The sequence below is a fragment of the Borostomias antarcticus genome (assembly GCF_949987555.1).
Source record: "Borostomias antarcticus genome assembly, chromosome: 3".
In the NCBI taxonomy this organism is placed as follows: Eukaryota; Metazoa; Chordata; class Actinopteri; order Stomiiformes; family Stomiidae; genus Borostomias; species Borostomias antarcticus.
Genome location: NC_140236.1, coordinates 29,214,014 through 29,238,694, shown reverse-complemented (window position 1 = coordinate 29,238,694; position 24,681 = coordinate 29,214,014). Strand labels below are relative to the sequence as shown.

Below are 24,681 nucleotides of genomic sequence, written 5' to 3'. Positions count from 1 at the left end.
CTGTATACTGGAACTCTTAGTTGGGAAGAGGTCCAGGATCCAACATGGATTAACTTTAGTCATGGACTACGACACTTTCAGTTGAAAATCTCCACAAAATAATTAAGTAATTCTTTCGACTAAAATTACACTGCAAGCCTGGGTCAAGGAAAGCGGCACATAAAGAAAAGACACAGTAAAGCTCTACTTTAAAGCTGACTGTCAACTTCTCAGGACACTAACCATGCAAATGCACTCGTTATGTACTCCTGCCAGCCATAGGCTGGTTCCTTTGGCTTGATGGAATCATCAAACTCAATATGCCAGCTGTCTCCTCGGCCGAGGTCCTCCACCTTCGACTGAAAAATACTTGTCCAGTCTTGGGTAGACATTGTCTGTTTCAGAAGTAGCCAAAAGTCTGTAAGCTTCTTGGGAGACTGGTTTCATGGGTTGACAGTTGGTTTGAGATCATTACACTCTGCACTCCTCACTATATATACTGTACGGTCAGTAGGGAGGTCCTGACAGTTGTTTTGCTAGATTATTTTCTCCAATGATGCTTTAAATAGGTATGACGTAAGGAAAATGAAAGTTATTTCAGTAAGTTTCTATTTCCACTGAAATTTAAAATTGGTTATCAGCCACAAGATGGCGTGCTTGCTATGATCTGGTGATCAACTGGAATTGCAGTGTCATGGGAGTGTGGAAGCAGAACTGTCAGCAGCCAACCAATCTGTGATATTGTTATCAGAAGACATATTAAACACTTGTAGCGAGCCAACTGTATGTTTCGTTTCACGAGGGTAGGGGGGTAAAAGGGAAACAGCTGTTTTGAATAGATCACTCTGGAGAATCAAAACCTTTGAATGGTTCCCAGTGTGTCACACTACCATCATTACATACACACACACACACACACACACAGTGAGAGTGAGAATGAGAGAGAGAGAGAGAAGGAGAATACATGACACTTAAAGAAGTATACTGTAGGTACGGTGGCATTCCTGCAACGAGTGCACAGTGAACCTGTTGTCCCCCACCCATGATCATGTCAGCAAGCACAATGAACCTGTTGTCACCCACCCATGATCATGTCAGCATGCACAGTGAACCTGTTGTCCCCCACCCATGATCATGTCAGCATGCACAGTGGTTCAATGTGCGAGTGGAGTGGACTTTTCTAGTTTAGATGTATCTATAGAGTTGACATATTAGGCCCATCACATATCAGACCCTTTTAGGGTTCATGCTCAAGCACCCCTAAATTTCATCTTAGCAATCCTAAAACTAAACAAAAGTAATCATTATTTGTATTTGTATTATTATTTTCTGAAATCATTTTTAGCTCAGAGACAGGGGACAAACAAATACAGGTGAATAGGGGCTTTATTTAAACAGGTTTAATATCTAGTATTCTTTTCCGGTTTGCCAGAGCCAATGTGCCTCTTCTTGGTAAAGTTGCCATTGATAACGTCCGCCTGGCGCCAGTAAACTCAGTAAAGGGAAGCTCGGTAAACTAGTGATTAATTTCATGGCGTAGCTAGATTAAATTTACCATTTCGTAAATTGAAATGTTGGCAAATATACGTATTATTGAATATATATATATTTTTTTAATGTTCTGACAGAGAACGTTTGGTCAAATATGTTGTGACTGTGACTTAGAAAACATGTCTGGTTTAGTTGCATGGTGTGCGTCAACAAAGGTTAGCTATTTTAGAGATTATAAGCTCTAATTCTGAGCTAGCTTCCTTGCACACTCGCCAGCTAACGAGCTGATGCACTGAATTGGGCTTTATGGTATAGTACATTATACCCTCACTCATTCATTGGTCTGTTTTTCCAGATGGACATCCTTTTTTTTCTTTCAGATGAGAGAGAATAAGGTCAAAAGGATGTTAACTGACTGCATTGCCCACAGCAACCCAATATTCAGATATAATAATGTTATAGATTGATATGGATCAATACTGTACCTCTTACTGTGTGTGAGTGTGTGTGTGTGTGTGTGTGTGAGAGAGAGAGAGAGAGAGAGAGAGAGTACCAGGTAAGAAAGTGGACAAGTAGACAAGACAACATACTGTACAGAATGGCAGCTTTGGTTTTGCCCACATTCTAATCATTGTGACCTCCACATTGATTTCACATAACTAAACAGTGTATTGATATACTGTTATCAAATGTGGAACCTCTTCTTAAATGTATTTACATCACAAATACCGTTTGCTTTATTTATTATCAGATTAGATGTCATTTTCTAGTTGAATACAATATTTGTGTGTGATTGTCAGTGCAAAGAGGGTGTGTTCTGCCTCTCAGGCAGCAGTTCTAGTTTCGTTTGATTTTAGTGCCATCTACTGGCGGCTGCTGGTAATTTCGTATAGCACATGTAAACAGGAAGTAGATGGTAGAAGGCATTCAATGGCGATTTTCAGAGAGGAAAGCTGCTCTCCTGTATATCTGCTGCCAAGAAAGCATTGTCTGTATGTAAAAATGTTCAGAAGCATATAAAGGCTATTTTAATTACTATGGTCATTTTACATGGGATGCATATTTTAAGTTCATATTTTGTACACGCTGTGTAGATAAACAGCCTGGTTAGCCTAGCTACTTTTGCTGGTTAGCAGTACGTGTGTGTGATTGACTGATTATTGATTGATGCATAGTATTAAAAATATTATCTGCTTGATTTATGTAACATGATTGTAGGCTCTTGGTTTACATGGTTATTTTCAGTTTACAATACATAAAAGAGTATGTACATCGTAATTTCAATGTTTTCTGTATTATTTACAGTTTCACTCCACTTTGTGATACATGCCCTTGAGTCATAATTAAACAAAGAGCTTGGACGCTATTTCATGACTCTCATCGTGTCATTAAAGGGAGTTTGGCTGTCTGTCTAATTGTGGTTAGTTAACACTGCAAGAAGGACGGTACAGGGAGACGCATGCAGCTGTGTGTGCATTGAGGGGCTGAGCACCCCTAAAGGTTTGATCCTAGAATCCTCCCAGGCCCATCAGATTTTTTCTTTGGTCTAAAATTTAAAAATGTATTTGAAAGTAAGTAGAGAATTAATTATCAGTGTAAAAATAGTTAACTAAAATAGTTAATTAAGCAATAAACCACAAGAGGCCATGGTTTACAGAGATTTTAGGACAGCTAGGGGGCGCTGTTGGGCACGACGCGTAGCAGAGCTATTGGCCCCCTAATAGCTAGATACATTGGCCCCCAAATCATTTTAAAATGTAGTTTTGAGCCACCGACAAGCACAGCACCAGAGAGCTTTTGGAAACATTGTAGCAAGGGGCATCCTAGAATGCCAACACAAAAGAATCAGATTGAAGGGATTCTGCTGCTCTCTAGATGTTAATAATGCGGCCACATTAGCTACACAAGGATGGAAAGCTAAGTAATAGTAATGCATTGGATCTAGTTCCGATGTTTTTAAATGTTTGGCTGCACATTAATGGAGTACTAAAAATGTATTATGCTGCCACAGGTGTGTGTTTAGAGTATTTTATAATGACTTCCAGCCAATCAGAATCAAGGACCGGAACTACCCGTTGTATGATATCAAAAGAACCTCAAGCCAATTTTAACTTAGAAAAAAGAAAGAAACCAAAGTAAAGAAAAAAGGCCATGTAATAAGATGGCATGATAATCTATTGTTCATTTAAAGTGTCCACAACACAGTTAGTTTCAATTGGTCTTTGCCTCCTGCTTTTGTCCATAATTATGTTACTGCCACCATGAACAGAACTAATAATAAACACTGTACAGTGTGTTCAAGTGTTTTGCTCTATTTGAGCTGCACAGGACTATTTGCAAGGGATGCAAATGTAGTCATGCAGCAATCCTCTATGTGTACTCAAAATTTGCATTGTGTGACCAAGCAAGAGTAGTACTCTGTGTGATCTAGAGGGGGCATGACCTGATGAGGAGTACTCATCTCTCAATGTGAAGTGTTATAGTAATCCTTCTATGAGTTATTGTAGTGGAGATTTGTAACTGCTCTCCCATCAATGGTCAACTACAGAGCATGTGATTGTGTGTGATTGGTGTGAACGTATAACAAACGGAGAAGACTGGAAATCACTGGCTTGTTCTTTATATTCTCATTCTGATATTCTAGATGTATTTGCACCCTAACATGACATAGTTGCTATACTGTATTATTCCACGTGATCCACACTCACCTCACCTCTGACATGTTTACTGAACCTGCACATTTTAAACATGTCAAGCATGCGTACAATACGACTGCCCCTTAACCGCTGTGCCTCCAACAACGCATACAGTGTTTTATGATGATAATGTACTGTACTGATCATGGTACTGAATCGGAAGAATGTTTTCATGTATCAGCAATCAGCCTAATGAGATATAATGAGACCCTGTTGTACTAAATAATTATATAGTCCAGGTGACACAACATATTAAGAAATGTACATGACACACATAGAGTTGACCACAGCATCAGTCATCTAGGGACAACATTGATCACCCCAATCCTGAGAACATATATAATTGCCCTAGCATCGACATAATGATCCTATACACACACAATCTGTCACATTTTGAAATACTGTAGATGAAATAGGTCAAATACATGTTGGGCTATTCAAATGTGCTGCTTTAATAATCCCATGTCCTGTTTGCAGATGCCAAGTATGCAGGCTTCTCACTGGACAGCCTCATGGGGTCCATCAATTCTCCCCACAAAATTAAATGAGCTGTCTGCTGGGGTCCTGGTGGTAATATAATGGGGATCTTAAGCTTATCCAATATGGCCTCAATGTGACGTGTCACAAAGTAAGGCTCTTCCATTTTAGGCTTATGACAAGGTAGTGTCATAGCGTTGGTAGCATCGTAGTGTCGGCAGCATCGTAGTTTCACCACCCCTCTCCTCTCTGGCCACAGGTGCCTTTGTATCCCCCCTTTGGATCCCCCTTATCTCAGCTGAGAAGGTGAAAAACCAGGCAGTCCGCCCCTTTGCTGTACTGAACAATGCAGCCATGCAGAAATGCACTAGTACTGATCCTCTAATACAGCCCAGTACATTTCTATTGCAACTGTGACTACTTCATACAGTAGATCATCATACATTCTAGTGTATTTCAGTAACAAGTAAAAAAGATTTTATCTCATTTTATTTCAACTCTTAAGTCTGAATCAGAATCAGTTTTATTAGCCATGGTAAAATACACATACTAATAATTTGCTTTGGTCAATTGGTGCATAACACGGATGGAGACAACATTAGACAGGGTGCAAGGACAAGATGAGACAGTGCAAAGACAGTCCTGTACAGTACTCTGTCCTGTTTACCACAACAAATGTCTTTGGGATGATTTGACTTTTCATTAAAGTAAGGTCTTTTTTCAAAGCAGTGTGTGGGAGCATCATTTAAATTCTGTTCACTTGAGTAAAGTAGGGCATTCCATTCATCATGCTCCATGGATGCTATGTGACCAGTCTACACATCTTTTCCAGCCAGAGGAGGCCGACATGAGTAATAAACTGTTTCCATGCCTCTCGTATTAGAATAACGCTACCCTAGGCAATAGTGTTATTCTACATTTTCTGCTGAGGCTCAGTGGAAAGTCAGATCTACGATAACGCCTCACACCTACTCCTCTGTACTATCCTACTGTTGTTTGTGGTTAGTAGGGTCAGGTTCAACTAGGCCTTCCTGAATGCTACATTCAGCGTGAGATGCTGTGGTAAGAAGTGCTGACGACAATCTGAGGCAAACTTAAGGTGTGGTTTGAGAGTGGGCAGCAGTTTTTGACAACGCAGCATGCAACTTGGGTGCTTGTGTGGAGCTGTGCATTTCAGAAACAAGTAATACCTTGTAGTACAGTAGCAGATTGATGTTTTCTAGTGGGTAAACAAGCCAAACCGTCCTGCCACTCTCTTTTCCTCTCATCAGCCTTTAAATCTCTCTCTATCAGTAACCTCTCAAATTCTTTTCAAAATACATGTAGCCTACTGTACATGTTGGCAAACACAAAATGCCATTTTTGATGGTAGTAGTACCTACTGAACAATAAATATTTGTACCATTATAGTGAATGGAGAAAAAAAAAAGCTTTAACGATTAACCGTAACCTAAAAAAAGAAGATAAACTGTGTGTAATTAGTTACAGTTATCAATAGTGGTAGATTTAATTGTTAACCTCAACCTAAAAAAAGATAAATAGTTACTGTAGTGTGTAATATGTTAACAGTTATCAATAGTGGTATATTTAATTGTTAACCTTAACCTAAAAAAAAGATAAATAATTATTGTAGTGTGTAATTAGTTAAACGCTATCAATAGTAGTAATCAATACTATGGATGAATGGGATGTGAAATGTGTCACTAGTGCATTAGGACAGTAAACAGCTAAACATATATTCAAGCAAGTCAATTGTTGTTTAAATATACAATATTTTAATCATACATAATTATCAGACTTGCATTTTGCATCATCCTGTTTGAGAAGTGTCTGCACATTACATGCTAAGCATACAATCAAATGGAAATTCCACCAGTTAGAACACCTTCCACCAGTTAGTGGTTCAGCACACATCAGATGCAAAGTGCATTCACAGATCAGTGACAGTTTTTGCTATGCTACAGTACCTGTTGAGGCATAGACAATTGTTATTGTTACAAAAAGAACATCCGTGAAAGAGTTGAAGCAGACCAGAATTCAGATGATCCTTTTCAATGTCAAATACTTCCCCCATATCCCATATGTTAGTCTGGATTACCCATCGTACAAGTCTACATGTAGCCTTCTACAACTACTGTGTGAAACAAAAGACTAACATCTATCTTTCTTACACATATCTGTCAAATGTGCCTCAGCAAAATGGAAACAAGTGCACAGTAAACATTTTGTGGAAACAATGATCTATCACCCCTTTGTGTCAATAGTGCAATGAAAGCAAGTGTAAAACATTAGGATTAATTTGCATCTTTATTCTGCTGATTATACTGTGAGCAGTGCTGAAGTTTCACGTCACATGTAGTCCAAGCTGTGCCCAAATAGGTATTCAGGTTCCAAGTGTTTTTCTCTGAGAAAAATAAATGTGATTTTAAATGATCGACCCTGTCAAGATCTGTAGTTAACACAGGATTTGTCCAGATGGACGTTTTGCCATTATGTAAATGATCACTGGATCTTAGGAATTCTGATGACATTAAGTAGTTGAAGTAATAATTTTGCTACCCAAGTTTCACATGTTCAGTAATTGTCATCACCACCATTCTGCTCATTTCAAATCAAAGCTCTTTTCACTGCTATCTAAACCAGTTAAACACACACCATCTCTGTCATTTAAGTTAGCTAGCTAACTAAACTCACCATCCATTCACTTCATTCAGCTACACTCTGGCCAGCTCTGCAAGTGATGTAACAAACGTGACTGGTTAGCTGTTAGCTGCTAATTAGAACATATCGGCAAATAAATCATTGCATAAAAAATAGAAATATTGATTGTCAAAAGATATATTTTGTCATACACAAACAAACATACAAGGGACATTACCCATTGCCTTTCAAAAAAGCCCATTTGTTTTTACTGTAAGCCTTTATGTTCAGAGCCACGGAGGTTGAGGATGCTAATCGCCTACAACATGATGACATCACTTGAGAGGTGCATTATATAGACCTACATGACCATGGCATTTGCTTTGATTGATTTTTCATGTTTAAATACAATTTTTGATATGTGGTGTCATTTGCCAACAAACTCCAAACGCATCATTGCCGTGGAGGTCTATGTACTCTTATTGTGGGCTACTGTATCAGGCAGGTCTGGAAGACCAGCCTCGCATTTCAGTCTACAATGATGTATGATACAGTATATACTGCGTACTTTCTGAATAATCAACGGTTAGCTGATTAACTGGCACTGTTTACTTACTCTGAAAGTGTCCGTTTATGTAAGCCTCCCGCTGTCAGGGAAACTGAATGGAAGGCACGGTTATGTGTGAACACAGAGCTTTGCTTTGTTGTTGTTGTTGGTGGTGGTGGTGGTGTGTTGATGTTTTTACTGTTCTTTTACATTATATTTACATTCATTGATAAATAGTGACTCTTTATATCAAACAAGTTCCAACTTCTCTTAGCACCTGCTGTAGGGAACAAGACACAATCTACAGTATCGATGTATCAAACGTGTACATGTACACTGTCTTGTTCAGTCAGCCCTATCTCCAACAAGCTCCGGTCTTGGTTGGAAGGTGACAATGGCATATTCAACAGTGTCTGTAGACCTAACCACCATACCCTTGTTGTGGGTGGTCTCCTCTGCTCTCCTGGGTTGACTGTGGAAGTCTAGTACGCCGTACTCCACTGAATAAACAGCAGTGGGGTTGGAAGCCTCCCCTGGAACCTGTCAATAACACAATATGCACATGAATGACAGAACCTTTGGTACAGGTAGGACTATAGTTTTATGCGTAAGCAGGTGTCCAGTGAAAAAAACACAAAAGGACAAAGAAAAATAAATAAATAAACAAATACATACATAAAATATAGAATTAATATTAGCCTATATTTATCGATATTATTATTAATAGTATTATTGTTATTATTATTATTATTATTGTTATTAATAATAATAATAATAATAATAGTTAGGGCTCAAATGTAAAGTATGGGGTTTTACCTGTGACCTGTCGTTGAGCTTCTCTTGCTGGCCTGGGTCTAAAGATAGGATAGAGTGCTGAATGTTAGTGAAAGGCTGATGATCCTTTCAAATTACATTTCATTCATTTCACTGTAAACTATGGATTATGTAATTAGCAAATAAGAATAAGCCATGGCACAATACATCTCTGTTGCAGTTATGGTGGTTGTATTTTCAACAGTCTGCAGCTATCACAATCTTGGGTTTTCATATGTAACCCTAACCCTAACCTTAAGGTCATGGGGGGCTGTCAAAACACATCAAACACATACAGTAGTAGTGAGATGTGATTTGGGTCAGGGGTTGGAGGGATGAACTAACCGTAAGAGAGCCTTTCGTAAAAACAACAACTTTACACCCGCCCCCCCCATATCCTATGAGTCAATCACATTCCTTGACAATGTAAAGGGTTATTCCCTTACCAAAGGAAGGATGCCTTATTCTAATCAACGCCTTGAGTCATTAATATAATGGAATGTGAAACTGCAATTTAATTAATCCGAGTGGGATGAATCTAGCCACACTGCTTACATTTTTCCGCCAAATAACAATTTTCCATCGCAAAACTTAGCTCTTTTTATGCACTCCATGTAGAGCTTGAGTAGAACGCTTGACTTGATACCACAGTAGCAGAATGTGCAAGACTGTAACATCGAACAATCATGGCCCAGCCTTAAAAAGACGTCATGATTGGTCCTTATTTAGTCTGTCCTGACCAGCCTTGATCTGGCTTGAAAATAGATGTTCGTGATTGGTCCTTATTTAGTCTGTCCTGACCGGCCTTGATTTGGCCTGAAAATAGATGTTTGTGATTGGTCCTTATTTAGTCTGTCCTGACCAGCCTTGATCTGGCCTGAAAAAAGATGTCCAGACAGACTAAATATGGACCAATCACAGATGTCTATTTTTTATTATAATTGTTTTACTATATATGTATTGTGATATCGATTGTGATGTGACTGTCTGTGTGACTGTCTCTGATGTGTCACACCAATCCAAAAATTTGGTGCTGGGAAACTACACCGAAAATCTTGGAGGGAAAAGCTGAGGTCCCATAGAGGCGTGGCCATACCTGGTTCAAAGAGCCTCCTCCCATAGAGGCGTGGCCATACCTGGTTCAAAGCCTTGCTCTGCCTTCCCTCTGCCTTCCCTCTCCCTAGTGCCTCTCTCTCTCCCTCCTATCTTCTAACAGGTTAGAAGGTCAGGTCCAGTGGATGCCCCACTGTCACCAGCAGACCTCACGAAGTCCGATAGATACCCCTGTGTCTACTGTGGATGATGTAGCATGTCCGTAGAATATTCTTTCTCCTATGATGCTTTTAGCCTCTCTCACTCTGAAATGTCATTCAATGCAATGTATTGCTTCATAAATGTTCTTAGCCGATAGACAAACATACTCCTGGAGCTTGCTCGATCGCCTTGTTGAGAGGGGTCAGGGAAGAATTTTTACAGCTCACTTATCTGGCCCCCGGGTGATTACTGTTTTTTTGCTTCCCTCTGGAATATGTAGAGAGTGGGTCGTATGCCCACCTCCCTTGTTCTCTGTAAAGCGCATTGTGTTGCCTCTGGGTATGAAATGCGCTATATAAATAAAGCTTTGATTGATTGATTGATTGAAAGCGTACTGACTCAGTCAGCACCACACAGCATTTTATGATCATAAAAAACTTTTGCAAAGATGTCTTTTTTATGGCCATAAAAGATGTATTCAAATCTTTGGACCAATCCTAATGTCCCCCCTAAACCCTCAAGGTCTGAACCCTCACAGACTTATTGAGGTCACCTGGTAAGTGGTTGAGTCTGCAAGGGCTCGAAATGGTATAAAAAGGAATGGGACGGGAATCATGTTATGTTGACACCAAAACATATTTCTTACTATTGTGGGTTTAGGACTTTTTATTTTAGGTTTCGATTTTACATTGTGTTTTTCTTGTAAGCCTACATGTAACTAAAATCAAATCCCCTTTACATTATCACAACTACCTGTTACCCTCAAAATATCTCTGTTCAACTTCTTGAAATCATTTAATTCTGTGGTCATAAGCCAGCTACATTACTGCCTCTGATTTTTTTATTTTTATGAATCCCAAAATATTTACAGTACTCAAGAATGCAACACGCATTTCTGCACAAATATCTCACAACTCTTTCCATATTCATGCTGGAAATCTTGATTCAAATAACACTGCACCAAGATGGATGATTACTGTCATGCAGCTTTTGACTGTGGAATCATATGATTTAGCAACAGAAATCTATGTTATTCATAACCATAGCCTACATATTTTCAAACAAATCAATTATACAAACCCATGATAACTACAGTATACGTACAAATTGTGAAACCAAAATAATTATAAGGCTACTTAGTAAGTCCAGCTGAAAACATGAAAACATATATTTTGTTTTGTAACATGAACCATGGGACAACCCTGAGCCCTCACGCACTTAGCAGGAATGCGCCTCAAAGTCTGAGTCCATAAGGGTGGGCTATGGGACTGGGCCTTTCACTCCACCCAAGATCTGGAAGTCTGTTCAACGTTCGACAAAGTTATCTTTCCCACATCTTTTCAACAGCTTTGTACTCACTGGGGTAAGCAGTAACATGTACTATACTGTATATCCATACTAACACATCATTATATGAGCCCCCTGAGTTCAGTACCTGAGTTCCTCCTTTGAGTCCAGCAGAACCAACCAAGCAGTCCAGCAAGCAGCACTGTGATTGGTCCTCCGAGCATAGTGAGGATGACGAGTGGAGAGAAAAGCATTGGGTAGGGGCTTTCGCCAACAGAGGTGGAGGTACTGTTGATTGGTGGAGACGCTGATGGAGTAAATAATGAATGAATAGTCCAGGTGAAACAGTACATGATAAAATTACACATACTGTAGACCACAGCATCAGTGTCTAGGGTCAATATTAATTACCCCGCGCTAAAGCACCTTGGTTGGCTCATTGACAGAGACATACACTTTCTGTATTTTTCTTTTTAAAAAAATTGGGGGGGGAGGTAGGCAGACTTTGTAATAAAAGCTATTTACAACTGCCTAGGTTCAATAAGACTGGAGGGACATTGCTCTGAGATCAATAAAACACATTTGAGGCTTCATTGAAATTTGTATTACATTGATTGCGCGAGCAACAGCAATTTGTGATCTTACCGGTGTCATTGTCCTTACCTGTGGTATTGTTTTCCATTTGGATACACAGAGAGAGCTTACTGCTTATTACAGGAGGATCCATCTCCTTGAACCATGCAGCCCAGTACATTCCACTGTCTTCTGATTTCAGAGTTATGATACAGAATAAAATTGTTTTGGCAGCAATGACACAGGTGTTTATTTTGGAGATGGCACAGATGTTCATTTTGGAGGAGGCACTGTGACTAAGATCACATGAATGGATGACTTTGTCATCTTTGTAAATATTGGCATTATGAATGTCTGTATAGTTGTTCTGAAATTTGAAGAGGAGAGGGACGTGTCTGCCCAGGATACCTGGGACCTCCTGGGGCTCCACTGCCAAGCTCTGTCCTGTTAAAGAATATAAAGAGAGCGAGAGAGAGAGAGGGAGAGAGAGAGAGAAAGGGAGAGAGAGGGAGAGAGAGAGAGAGAAAGGGAAAGAAAGGGAGAGAGAGAGAAAGAGAGAGAGAGCAGTAAAAATGATCTTCAAAATGTTGGTACTTTAACTAGGAGCGGCTGTAGGTCAGGAGGTAGAGCGGGTCGTCCAGTGAACGATCTTAGGGTCAGCGGTGCGAATCCCGGCTCCTCCAGACGACATGTTGAAGTGTCCTTGGTCAGGACACTGAACCCCAAATTGCTCCCAATGAGCAGGCTAGCGCCTAGCTGCTGTCATTCGTGTGTGATTGTGTGTGAATGGATGAATGAGAGGCCTTGATTGTGAAGTGCTTTGGATACAAGCGCTATATAAGTGCAGTCCATTTACCATTTATTACCACTATTACCACTATGCTGATTAAATCATTAAAAAAAAAAAGCGGATAATAATGGACATAATGGAGGGGCAAACGAGACCATGAGAGAACACAACTGAATTCAAAAAGAGTTTAAAGAAAGTGGATGACATGTTCTAAGGGGAAAGATGCACCCAAATTTAAATGTGCCTGAGTACGAAGCCACCAAGTCACATTTTCCACAAGCAAAATGTTCAGTAGTGTAAAGGAATCTGTGGGTTTGATCTTCACTTTCATACTTACAATAGCTTCCTTTAGCCCACAATTATACAGCTTTATCTGATGCCTTAAACGTCATTACTTGATAGAAGGCACATTTAGATTATAATAAGTATGTTAATATGCATATTGTATGGACCCATCCATTTAGTTTATACTACACATTATACAGAAAGTAACTGACAATGTATCTGAGAATATGTCTTGCTCTGATATATTGGTAGACAGATTAAATTTAAACTGAAAAAACCCAATGCCAACATTTCTGGGATATTCACAAAACACCATCCCTTTGACTGAATATTGATTGGGTTTCTTTTTCCCAAAACAATCATACAGACATCAGACATCATAATATTTGAGTTTTCAATGAATGAGCTTCAATCTATGTCTGTCAGTGATAGCCATGTGCCATTTGATTTGAATGATCTTTTTACATATCTCAAAGCCATGAACTGAAAATCAATCATTATTTTGGTAAGTTTGAGTGGGTAAAGAAAGATCACCTACCGTGGAGCAGCACCTGCACCAAGATCAGGACAGACTTGAAGACAGCGTGAAGCCCCATAATGCATGAGGGGAATGAAGGCTTGTAGAAAGTCTAGCTTCTCTCCGAGGCTTGGGCGATCAGTTAGTTTTTCCTCCTCTCTGTGCTTGGGCGATCAGTTAGCTTGTCCTCCTCTCTGTTGAATGCCGTGTTCTGACGATTTCACCTCAAACATCACCTTGTTCTTGTGAGAACTCAAGGAAATGCAGACAGGAACTTGTCATCTACCACATCCACATTCACACAAGCACCGCCTGTGAGTGACGGCTTCAAAGTGGTTTTGGGACTTGTTGTGTAGAGTGTGTTTTTGAGATGCCAGTGCTGTTGAAGCGTATGGGGTTTTCACCCTTACAGATACTGCTCAGCCAAATCAGTTTTCATTCCCAAACTAAAGTGTATTTTTTCCCCTTGAATGTATAGCCGAAAATGTTCATCAGCAAAACTGTAAAAAGTTAAATAGTCCAGGTGACCAGACATAATTTGGGGGTTCAGTATCTTGCTCAAGGACACTTTGGCACGTAGCTCGGGAGGAAGAGCGGCCGGCTGGGGATCACAAGGTCCATGGTTTGATCCCAACTCCCGGAATTGTGCCGACGTGTCCTTGAGCAAGATACCAGCAAGACCGCAAAATCATGTGGCTCGGTGGCGCAGTACTTAGTACTGTTGCTTCACTGCAAGAAGGTCTCTTGGGCTTTCTATGCAGTTTGCATGTTCTCCCCATGTTTGCAAGGGTTTCCTCCCAAAGAACCCAATGCGAAAAACATGCACCAATGCTCTTTAGTCTGGTCCCTGACCAAGACCTGGACTGAACACTTGAACTTCGTCCCCAGGTGCTATGACCGATGGCTGCCCACTGCTCCTGGCTGGAGGAGGACAGCATTGGATGAGATAAATGCAGAGAACACTTTCCACCGGCGAGCCCTGATTGCATGTGTGTGTTGTGTGATGTGTCACCACTCACGTGTGTACAGTAATTGTGTCACTTGCTGTGTGGTGAATTAAAGACCCCTCAAGGTCCCACATTTAAACCAGGCCAGGTCCAGCCTGGCTTATGTGTGTTGGCTGGCTTGTTTCTGTGCGGGACTGGTAGAATGGTAATGTCTGATAAATAAAGATGGGTCTTGTCACCTGGACACATCAGATCCAGCACAATGAGAGCAGGATAGCAAGTAAGCTCATGGGCTCACAACAACTAGCAGCAGCTTCCATAACATTAATTGTAGCGGTCAGTAGCTAAAGCAGTTATACTGATGATTCCTGTAATGTTAACTATTTTGCTGCAATGGGTTCAACTTTTGTTTCTGGATATAGGTCATGACTTGCTGTTTTGCACTTCCCTTTAGGTGGTGAATAAGTAGACCCAGGACACAGTGGGTTATTTGGACATCTACTAGGATCTTGATATTATATTGATATGAAGATATGAAAGTAAAGTATTGGCCCTTAGAAGTAAATTGTAATTAAAATGGTTCTTATCTAAGTAACCTAAATGTAGGCAGACTTGAAAGGTCAATTGTAATAATATCATGAATGAACAATTGTAAACATAGTACTCAACAGAATAGTTAATACTCAAGTCTTGATTGAAACCTTTCAATTGAATCAACACCTGACAACACTTGAGCAATTGAACACCTTGTCTATACAATAGAGAACTTACTCTGCACTACTGTATACTACTGTACAGTATACTTGACATGTTATGTAATTGCACTGCCTGTATCATAGACACAGTCACAGCCATCCATGATCAGATACTGCTGTCTGGCCATGTCCAGTCCGGGTGGGGCTTGCACCTGAAGACCATCTTTGGGGGGGCTGGACATCAGCGTTGCACAGCAGCCGACACCTGACTGGTGTTGCATCACAGTGTTCTCTGGCCTCAACCACACCAGACATCCCAGCATCAAAGCTGCAACAGAAGAGAAGGGAGATTAAAAAAGTGCATTAAAATAGTGCATTAAAATATTGGCCAAAAATAGCATTTATATAAAGCCTTTTTTGTGTCGCGTAGACATTCAGTACATTTAATCTGCATAATAACATGATATGGTGGTGAATAAAAACAGTGGTCAGAGCAGATTCCTGATGCCACAGCACAGGTGGTGTTGTAGTCTATCCCCAACTGAAAATATTGATCTAGTGATTAGTCAACCCATTGCTAAATCACAAACTACTAAGCTATCCCAACGAGGCTGAAGTTAGAACCCGTTTCTCAGAACCTGTTTGGAATTATCCGGTCCAACTTAAAAAAAAGGTTCAAATCGGGATTGAATCAAGATGAAAAGAAAACTACCCAAAATGTCACGGGTTCTATACTACACAGTGGTAGTAGACCCCCTCCCGGTCTGACTTGTGGAGTTTCATGAGATTCTGATGTGGCATTTCAAAATAAAAGCCTTCTAAAGTCTCAAAAACTGCTTAAATCAGGATTAAATAAGGATTAAAAGAAAACTATCCAAGATGTCACGGGTTCTATGCTACAGTGATAGTAGACCCCCTCTGGGTCTGACCTGTGGAGTTTCACGAGATTTTGATAAATTCTGATTTAGATTATGACTAAATGACAAGGTCTACTGTAAGTGTTAATTCACTTCTCTTCCTCCTCTTCTCTAGTGCCCCTTGTTAATCTTTGTTGTAAAACTGAAAATGAAAGCAAAAGCTGAGATAGCTAATTGTTGTTCAGTGGGTATGAGGATTTTCATCCTGTGTTTATCTGACACATTCTTGAATTTATAGCCCCTCATCAGCAAAATAGGAGTAATTTTAAGATCACCTGTGAACTTGAATCAAGTTGTGATCTTACCTTAATTGAGAAGTAAAATCTAGTTGGTTAATTGAGAACTATTCTCTTTTGCAGCAATGAACTTGCCAAGGGGCAAAAACATTTCTGCGAGCGTGAAAACAAACTAGTTTCAGATTCACTTTGAGGGGAGACGGTAGGATGTGGGGGGCTCCGCAGCCTGGAAGCACGGGGGAGGTGTTGATGGTGGTCTGTCTAACACTTAGTTTTGTGGTTGTCGGGGGCGGTCTCTGCTTTCTCTCTCTCTCTCTTTCCTGCTGACAGAGCAGACAGTAGCTCCACCGTGTAGCCTAAATCCTCCCACAAAACCACAGCTGTCCTATGACACATCCTCCTCAGTGGTGGAAATTTCACAAATCAAATAGACCCCTTACAGAGACAACCACAAACAACTGTAGAACTGTCGTAGGCCAGATGGAATTTGCCCCAGGATGCTGAAGGAGTATGTGGGACAGCTAGCGGACGTGTTCCAACACCTATTCACCCTTTCCCTGAGGCTGAAGAAGGTGCCAGTGCTGTGGAAGACCTCCTGAATCATTCCGGTGCCTGCAGCACCTGAGGCCCATGGTGAGCAGCCTTCTGGGCCCCCTGCAGTTTGCGTACCAGGCCCGAATCAGCGTGGACAATGTTATCATCTACCTACTGTACTCCACAGAGCCTACTCACACCTGGAGGGGCAAGGAAGTTCTGTAAGAGTCATGTTCTCTGATATTGGTGTATTTAGGCATGGGCAACATGGGCAGCCGCCCAGGGCGGCTTTTAATCCTGACTTAATCCTGATTTAAGCAGTTTTTTATATTTTAGAAGGCTTTTATTTTGAAATGGCACATCAGAATCTCGTGAAACTCCACGAGTCAGATTGGGAGGTGGTCTACTGATGTGCCATTTCAAAAATAAAAGCCTTCTAAATTCTCAAAAACTGCTTAAAACAGGTTTAAAAGAAAACTACCCATAATGCTACCCATGATGCTTTAGAAGGCTTTTATCTAGAATCAGTCATAGATCAGCTGTTGAACCATTAGGAACTTTTATTTTATGATACCAAACCATCAGGAAAACACTGCATACCATTAGTAGCCATTAGAAACCATTACAAAACCATCAGGAACCAATAGAATATGTGTAATGGTTTCTATAGTTTTTTTCAGCAGGGTGGTTTGGACCCCGTTTATTGTCATTGTGATACATTAATAGCTGAGTGTAATGTTCTCAAATTGAAATATCAGTATTCTTATGAAACAGTCTATATGAACTATCATTGTACATTTGTAGGTGCACCCTTGACCTCGTGCCTTCATTGTCAGCAGCTGAGAACCCTTCCCAACATTTTCACTCTTGAACAAAACCGAGTTATATAGGGGAGTCCCTCCCCTTGCCTTTGTAAAATGAACCATGATTGGCTCTTTTCCCGCGGTCCGTAGACGAGGAAGTCGTTGCTATGGTAACTCTAGCACGCTAGCTAAATCAGCTTATTTTCATTATCAAGATATATCTATCTCTTCAGCTGTAGCTGTTACATTTAAATGGAGGGTTCAGATATAGCGGGAAATACATATCTCATCCGACCAAATTATCAGCACAAGTAAGTTGCGAAATTAGCTCCTTTCCATGCTTCTCTCACGGAAAAGTAGCTAACTAGCTAACGTTAGCTTGCTGTATCATAGCCTCCCTGCTAGCTGACTGGCGAGCTAAAGGTAGCTTGCTAAACATTCTTAAGGAGAATAGAGAATTCTCTATTTGCTGTTATAACCAGCTAGCCAACACGCTATCCAGGGTATCAGCCTATTGATAGTAGCACCAATGAGTTGCTGTTTTCTTGCAGATTCAAGGCAGGTGTTGTGAAGGAATGCATTCGAAACATTCTGAGGGAACAGCTCTCCGGTGTGCAGTATGATCCTGATGAGGTTCCAGTTCTATCTCGCTCCCTGGCAGACTGTATCAAGGACAAACTAAAGGGTGGGCATTTTAGCTTTACAAGCTCCTAATGATGTACACACACGGCACGCACACGCACACACACACACACACACACACACACACACACACACACACACACACACACCATCATCATGTTGTCTCCCTCCTACTACAGCAAGTCTGGATTGTTTGTTGTACTCATGCTGTTTCACTATGTCTACCACTGCACTAAGTTAGATGTCAATGTGTTTTTTAACAGATGTGGGCTTTGACCGATACAAGCTTGTGGTGCAAGTGGTTATTGGAGAGCAACGAGGAGAAGGGGTCAAGTGAGTAATGTTGGGCTCAGCTGAAATGTAAAATAAATTTAAAAAAATAAATAAATTTGCTGTAATGTTATCCCTGGCTCACACTACAGGATTTTTGGGACAATTTATCCCCGCTTCACATCTCCCAACAATTGGAGGAGAAATCTGGTCTATCCTGTTGTGTGTGATGAGCTGTTATTTTCAAATCTTGTAGTATGTGCTTGTTTGAGATTCCAGAGAGGAACATCTGTTAAGTTTCTCCTTATGTGCGTGATGCAACCCGATTTAGAAACCGGTTAGGATTTTTAAATCCTGTAGTGTGAGCCCGGCATTAGTGTGAACCAGAATGATCAATGTTCCTCTTCCTGCATGTCTGTCTCTCCAGGATGGCCGCCAGGTGTTTCTGGGATGCGGACACAGACAGCTATGCTCAGGACATTTTTATGAACGTAAGCCTTTAACCTTTAACCTTTCCATCTGGCCTGAGATACTGACCTCTTCAATGGGAAAGCTCAATGTTACAGACTATTTTCTTGTCATTGCAGGACAGCTTATTCTGTGTTGCGGCTGCGTTTGGCAGCTATTATTACTAAGGACTGAAGAAGATGGATGAAAACAGAATGTGGTTTTAAGTTTGCTTTTAACGCTTTATATAGTGAATTGTTACACTTAAATGGAGGGGTTTGAATAGAGCAGGAAATACATTTCTCATTAGACCAAATTATCAACACAAGTAAGCTGCGAAATGAGCTCCCTTCCATGTTTCTCTCATGTAAAAGTAACTAGCGTGTAGCTGCAGAGTGCAGTGGAGAAGCATGGCCTTGGACGACTGAATAGGGCCTACTTCAAATACCAGCCAGCTAAACAGAGTACTCTAGTCAAATCCCACATATTGTACAGCATTAGGCCTAGTTGAATTTCTCTCTATAGGCCTATATGATATTTTTCTACAAGATAAATGTATTATATGCACATTCTACATGTAGACTAGCTTATTTGTTGTTTTTTACTAGAAGAGTGTTATAAATAAATGTGAAAAAAATTGAAATATTTGTATAATTCCTCATTCATTTTAAATTATTAATAAATCCTACAGTTTGATAAGGTCTGGGAGTGCATTCACCTGTGTAAATACATAAACCGTCTTGTCTTTGACAATGAGTTTTGGTCTGACCAGTTTGCTTCTAAATCATGTGAGAATAACCCAGCCAACATGTCCATGTGGGCCCCATATGGGCTAAGTGTGGGCTACTGTACATCGGTACCAGGTGGGTATGGGCTGGAACTGGGCAGATTGGGTCCCCTATGGCAAGCCTGTAGGCTCAAGCCTGTAGGCTCACTATGTGGGCCCCATGAGGGACATATGCGGGCTGAGATTCAAGATTCAGATTCAAGATCTCTTTATTGCCATGTACAGTATATGATTCACACATGCTAGGAATTTGACTAGGGTAAAGGCAGACAATGTACAAATTACGATATACTATAAAAGGGATACTATAAACAGAACGGGCTGTTGTGAGTGTGTGCAAAGTGTGGTATGGAGGGTGAGTGGTGTTAGGTACAGTGCGTGCAGTGTGTGTGCCATTATAGGACAGGTTCGGAATTTTGCATTTCACACTAAACTACTTTTTTTTAACGGCCAGCTCCTTTTTTACATGCAACCCTGGGAATGAGTGGGAAAAGGGAAAAGCTGCCACTGCCTTTTGAGTTTAATTTTGTTTAACTTTTTAGAAAAGAGCTGTGTGATGTCAAGCACCTTTCAGACAGCTGACCAATCAGGATGAGGAGAATTGGTAGCGGGTACCGTCCCTAGTAACCAACTTAGTTACCAGCCCCCAAAAGACTTCAAGATGGATAAAGTAGCCTACCGGTTGAGCCACTTGTGATTGCCGTTTCACGCTAAACAGAGTTATATGACATGAGTCACAAATGATACATTTATGAGGTTGTGAAATGCCCCGTACTGCTGTCGGCCACGGATGATATCATGTACCCATAAACGGCGCCGGTTGGTCAGTTGGTCGGTTGCCCCCCCCCCCTCAAACGCGAAAGCCAATGCAAACCTAATTCATTTGCCATACTCTAATTTTAGCTAATGGCTATTAATTCAGAGAAGGCTAGGCCCTATATAATATTACTAATTTAGTTGACGTTAAGGATGATTTTGATAACAGTTGAGTCAACGTTGGCTAGAATGTAGGTGTTATACGATCATAGCCTAGGCTATACAAAGGCCGATATCAAAGTTTCGTCAAACGGTGCACTCGAGATATAGCCCATTGCTCCTAACACACTCAATGGATCCATAGGTGCATTATGCTAGAAACTTAGGCTTCACACCCCTGATCTGATCAGCGAGCATGCATTGTGCCTCTTGCTCTGCAGCATGGGGTAGAATATACACACTAATCAAAGAAAGGATGTCACAGGGGGAGTAGAATGGTTCACAGTTCATGAAAAGGGATTACAGAGCAGGAGAACAGTGCTGCTGTATCACTGTCACGTTCCGACACCATGAGTTATTCATGTAAAAAAAAGTCCTTCCACCTATTTTCCTGCCGGAGAGTCCTGAGCTGCGGTCAGCTCTGAACAGTTAGAATCTGTCGAGTTGTACTGCAGCGTCCGGAGTTGACTCATTCAACCAGGTCTCTGTAAAGGTCAGGATATCAGATGAGGAGAAGTCCTTGTAATTCTCTACTAGCATCTGGAGTTGTTCCATTTTATTGTGGAGGCAACGGACCTTTCCCACATCAAATTTGATTCAAGTGATATAAGTTGTGCCCTCCTGTTATTTAGGTGTTTCTTTAACAATAATAGTCAACCACATTACAAATATCAGGATTCTACAGATTAGATGGTAAAACTGTTTTAAAATTGATCTGCGCGTATGGATATGCTATTTATTCAATGCCATGATTACTTCTTCAAACACCTCATGCACTGAGGAATTTACAAGATGCTGTCATGTGCAACTGAGTGGGTGAAATGAAGGCAAACATTTTTGTACAAAGAATAATGGGCCCAGATGTTACCCACTTGGGCTACTAGAAGTGGGACCTACATGGGTCTATCAATCGCCCAGTTGGGCCCCACCTAAGGCCCAGTCAGACCCCACTTCAAGCTCATGTTGGCTATCACAGGTTTGGCCTACATGGCTCTCATATAAATCTGTCAGATCCCACTTTAAGACCATTTGGGCGAACCCAGGTGTGGCCACCGTGGAAACCATGGACAAACCCACTTCACAGGTGTTGCCTACACGGGTCTCATATAAATCACCCAGTTAGGTCCCACTTAAGGCCCTTTCAGACCACATTTCAAGCCCAGGTTGGTGATCACAGGTGTGGCCTACATGGGTCTCATATAATGTAAAAAAAGAAGAAAGAAAAAAAAATATTTTAAAGATTGGAAGGGAGCTCATTAAAATCACACTAGTAGTTTTAGGGTTAACAAGTATACAATTTAATCACGGCACAGTCTCCTTACTGGACACAGGCTTAGGATCATGAACCACTGTTAACTTGGTGACCTTACAGCCCCATTATCCGCTGCATTCTGGGGCACAGGTATAATCAGGAATTATTCAAATACACATATTTCAACAGATCCCATGTGCAGGTGCTGACTACTGTTTGACTTCATCTGTCAGCACCTGTTTGCTCAATGAACATGTACCTAATTTGCCCAACACTTTTCCCTCGCACAAGTGACGTTAATTTCTTTTTTTTTTCTTAATACATTTCAGATTTTATCCTATTTTCACCCAATTTAGCCAGTCACACCCAACCTATTGTCCAATAATTATTGTTCCCTGTTGTTTTTGGGCCTGTCGCACAAAAAATGCGATCCGGAAGAGACGGCTACCTGACTCTCTGAAGCCTGTGACTCCTGAGACCAGGACACAAACCCCGGAGAGACAGCTACCTGACTCTCTGAAGCCTGTGACTCCTGAGACCAGGACACACACCCTGGAGAGACAGCTACCTGACTCTCTGAAGCCTGTGACTCCTGAGACCAGGACACAAACCCTGGAGAGACAGCTACCTGACTCTCAAGCCTGTGACTCCTGAGACCAGGACACAAACCCAGGAGAGACAGCTACCTGACTCTCTGAAGCCCGTGACTCCTGAGACCAGGACACAAACCCAGGAGAGACAGCTACTGTACCTGACTCTCTCAAGCCCGTGACTCCTGAGACTAGGACACAAACCCCGGCCCCTGGTGAGCAGCTGCGCCCGATGCTTAGACCCATATTAATTTAACATTTTAATGAGGTGCCATGATCAAGCATGTAATTATATTTATATATTTATATTTGCACTTGAGAAAACACATTAGTGTTTATATCGCTGTGATTCACACAGATAATGAAACCAAGTCTGTCCTCAGCTAAAGGATTAGGCGCGCCTTCTTGCGTTTCATTTGCTTCTCAAACAGACATCAGAAGATATTAGCCTGAATTCCTTTCAATTCTTCAGAGGGAATCGGTATAGAGCTATTTATGTAGTTTTCTAGTTGCAACATGTCTAAACTGTAAATAATTAAATAGTATAGGTGACAAGACATTGAGAAATGTTATCCATCATACAATTACACATAAACCACAGCATCAGTCGCCTATGGTCAATAATGACACCCCAGGCTAAAGCACCTTCATTGACACAAACATACATCAGGCTTAGGTAACAAGCTTAGGTGACTTGGGAGGGGTATGGGCTTCCCCCTCTAAGATATTTTTCAGTAATCTAATGCAAATTTGTGCATTTTAGTGTTCATGATTTCTGACCATTAGATTTGCACCATGCAGTAGCGTAGGGACCATATTGTAGTTAGGGGGCCAAGCATGAAAGTGCAAGGCACCCTATTGTTATTGTTATTATTATCATTATTATTATTATTATTATTAGGTGGGCTAGCTTGTAGAAGCTAGCCCAACTTGTAATATTCCCACTATTTCTTTCTTATTGTTCTACCCAGTTTTTTGGCCCTTAAAGTCGCACATAAATGAAAAAAGCATTCTGTCCCATTTTGGTTCACATAATTGGTCATAGTGTTCACCTATTCAACGATGTGTGCCAAAATAATTACAAAATTCTACTTTTGTTGTAATCTTATATCAAAGTATATAATTGATTACTTCCTGGAAAACGGTAGGTCACGTGCAATTATGACACCAGGTACCTTAGATTTTAGGCCAATAATCTCACAACATTCACCCGTCAATCAACGCTATCCTTCTATTGAATCTGTATAAAGTTCTTAAAACCCGCCACTTGTCAATGTTCCAATCAAATTCCTCTAAACATTCCCACCCCCATAGCTTGTTTGCGGTAGAAATACTTCAAACTACAGAAGTTAGATGATCTCAAACGTCCGTTTCAGCTGGACTTTAACTTCTTCTTCATACATTGTACTAGAAACTTAATTCAAACTTTAAAATGTTCATCGTCTTTAGCTGTTTCCCGGATGTATTCCAATTTTTGATATTTTTTAAATATTTTTTTAGTAATTTAACTTTTAATAGTAATTTTTATATCAGTGAAATTGCTGGTGGAATGTTCAGTAACTTGATGTTTTTAGAGTGGTGGCATACATTTTGTAAACTGCTGGTACTCCTACAGTTTTAACAGCTTATGCACATTATTATACAACGAAATGTTCACACAACTGTGCTGATTCATACAATCTAAGTATCTAAGCTGTGTGACTTATAGTTTATAGTTTTCGCTGTGTGACGATTTGTTCGGCAACTGCGCTCCCCATTGAAACATATGGCGACGCACTCTAGCTTTTGAGCTGCTAATTTTGCATTTTTACTCTTTTTCTAACGTGTCGCTATGCCTACAGTTTTACCAGCTCATACACATATTATATATCAAAATGTTCACACAACTGTGCTGATTCGTACAATGCAAGTATCTAAGCTGTGTGACTTATAGTTTTCGCTGTGTGACGATTTGTTCGGCAACTGCGCTCCCCATTGAAACGTATGGTCAAACCCTACATCCCCTCCCGACCACTACGCTCTGCTACCTCAGGGCGACTGGTTGCCCCGTCACTCCGAGGCTCCTGCGGTCGATCGACACGGTCACGGCTCTTCTCTGTCCTGGCCCCGCAGTGGTGGAATGAGCTGCCCACTGATGTCAGGACAGCAGAGTCGCTGCCCATCTTTCGTCGCAGGCTCAAAACTCATCTCTTCAAGAAGTACTACAACAATCCTCCCACCTAAGCACTTATTATATT

General features: G+C 40.8%; 1 protein-coding gene across 1 annotated transcript; it reads left to right on the top strand.

Moving 5' to 3' along the window:
- Positions 1-17,733: 17,733 nt before the first annotated feature.
- On the top strand, positions 17,734-19,183 carry dynlt2b (dynein light chain Tctex-type 2B; the record flags this gene model as incomplete). Its single annotated transcript, XM_084461662.1, has 5 exons — positions 17,734-17,792; positions 18,033-18,166; positions 18,387-18,456; positions 18,821-18,884; positions 18,981-19,183. 5 exons carry the CDS (start codon positions 17,734-17,736, stop codon positions 19,026-19,028), a joined length of 375 nt encoding a protein of 124 aa, XP_084317788.1. The 3' UTR covers positions 19,029-19,183.
- Between the last annotated feature and the right edge of the window lie 5,498 nt (positions 19,184-24,681).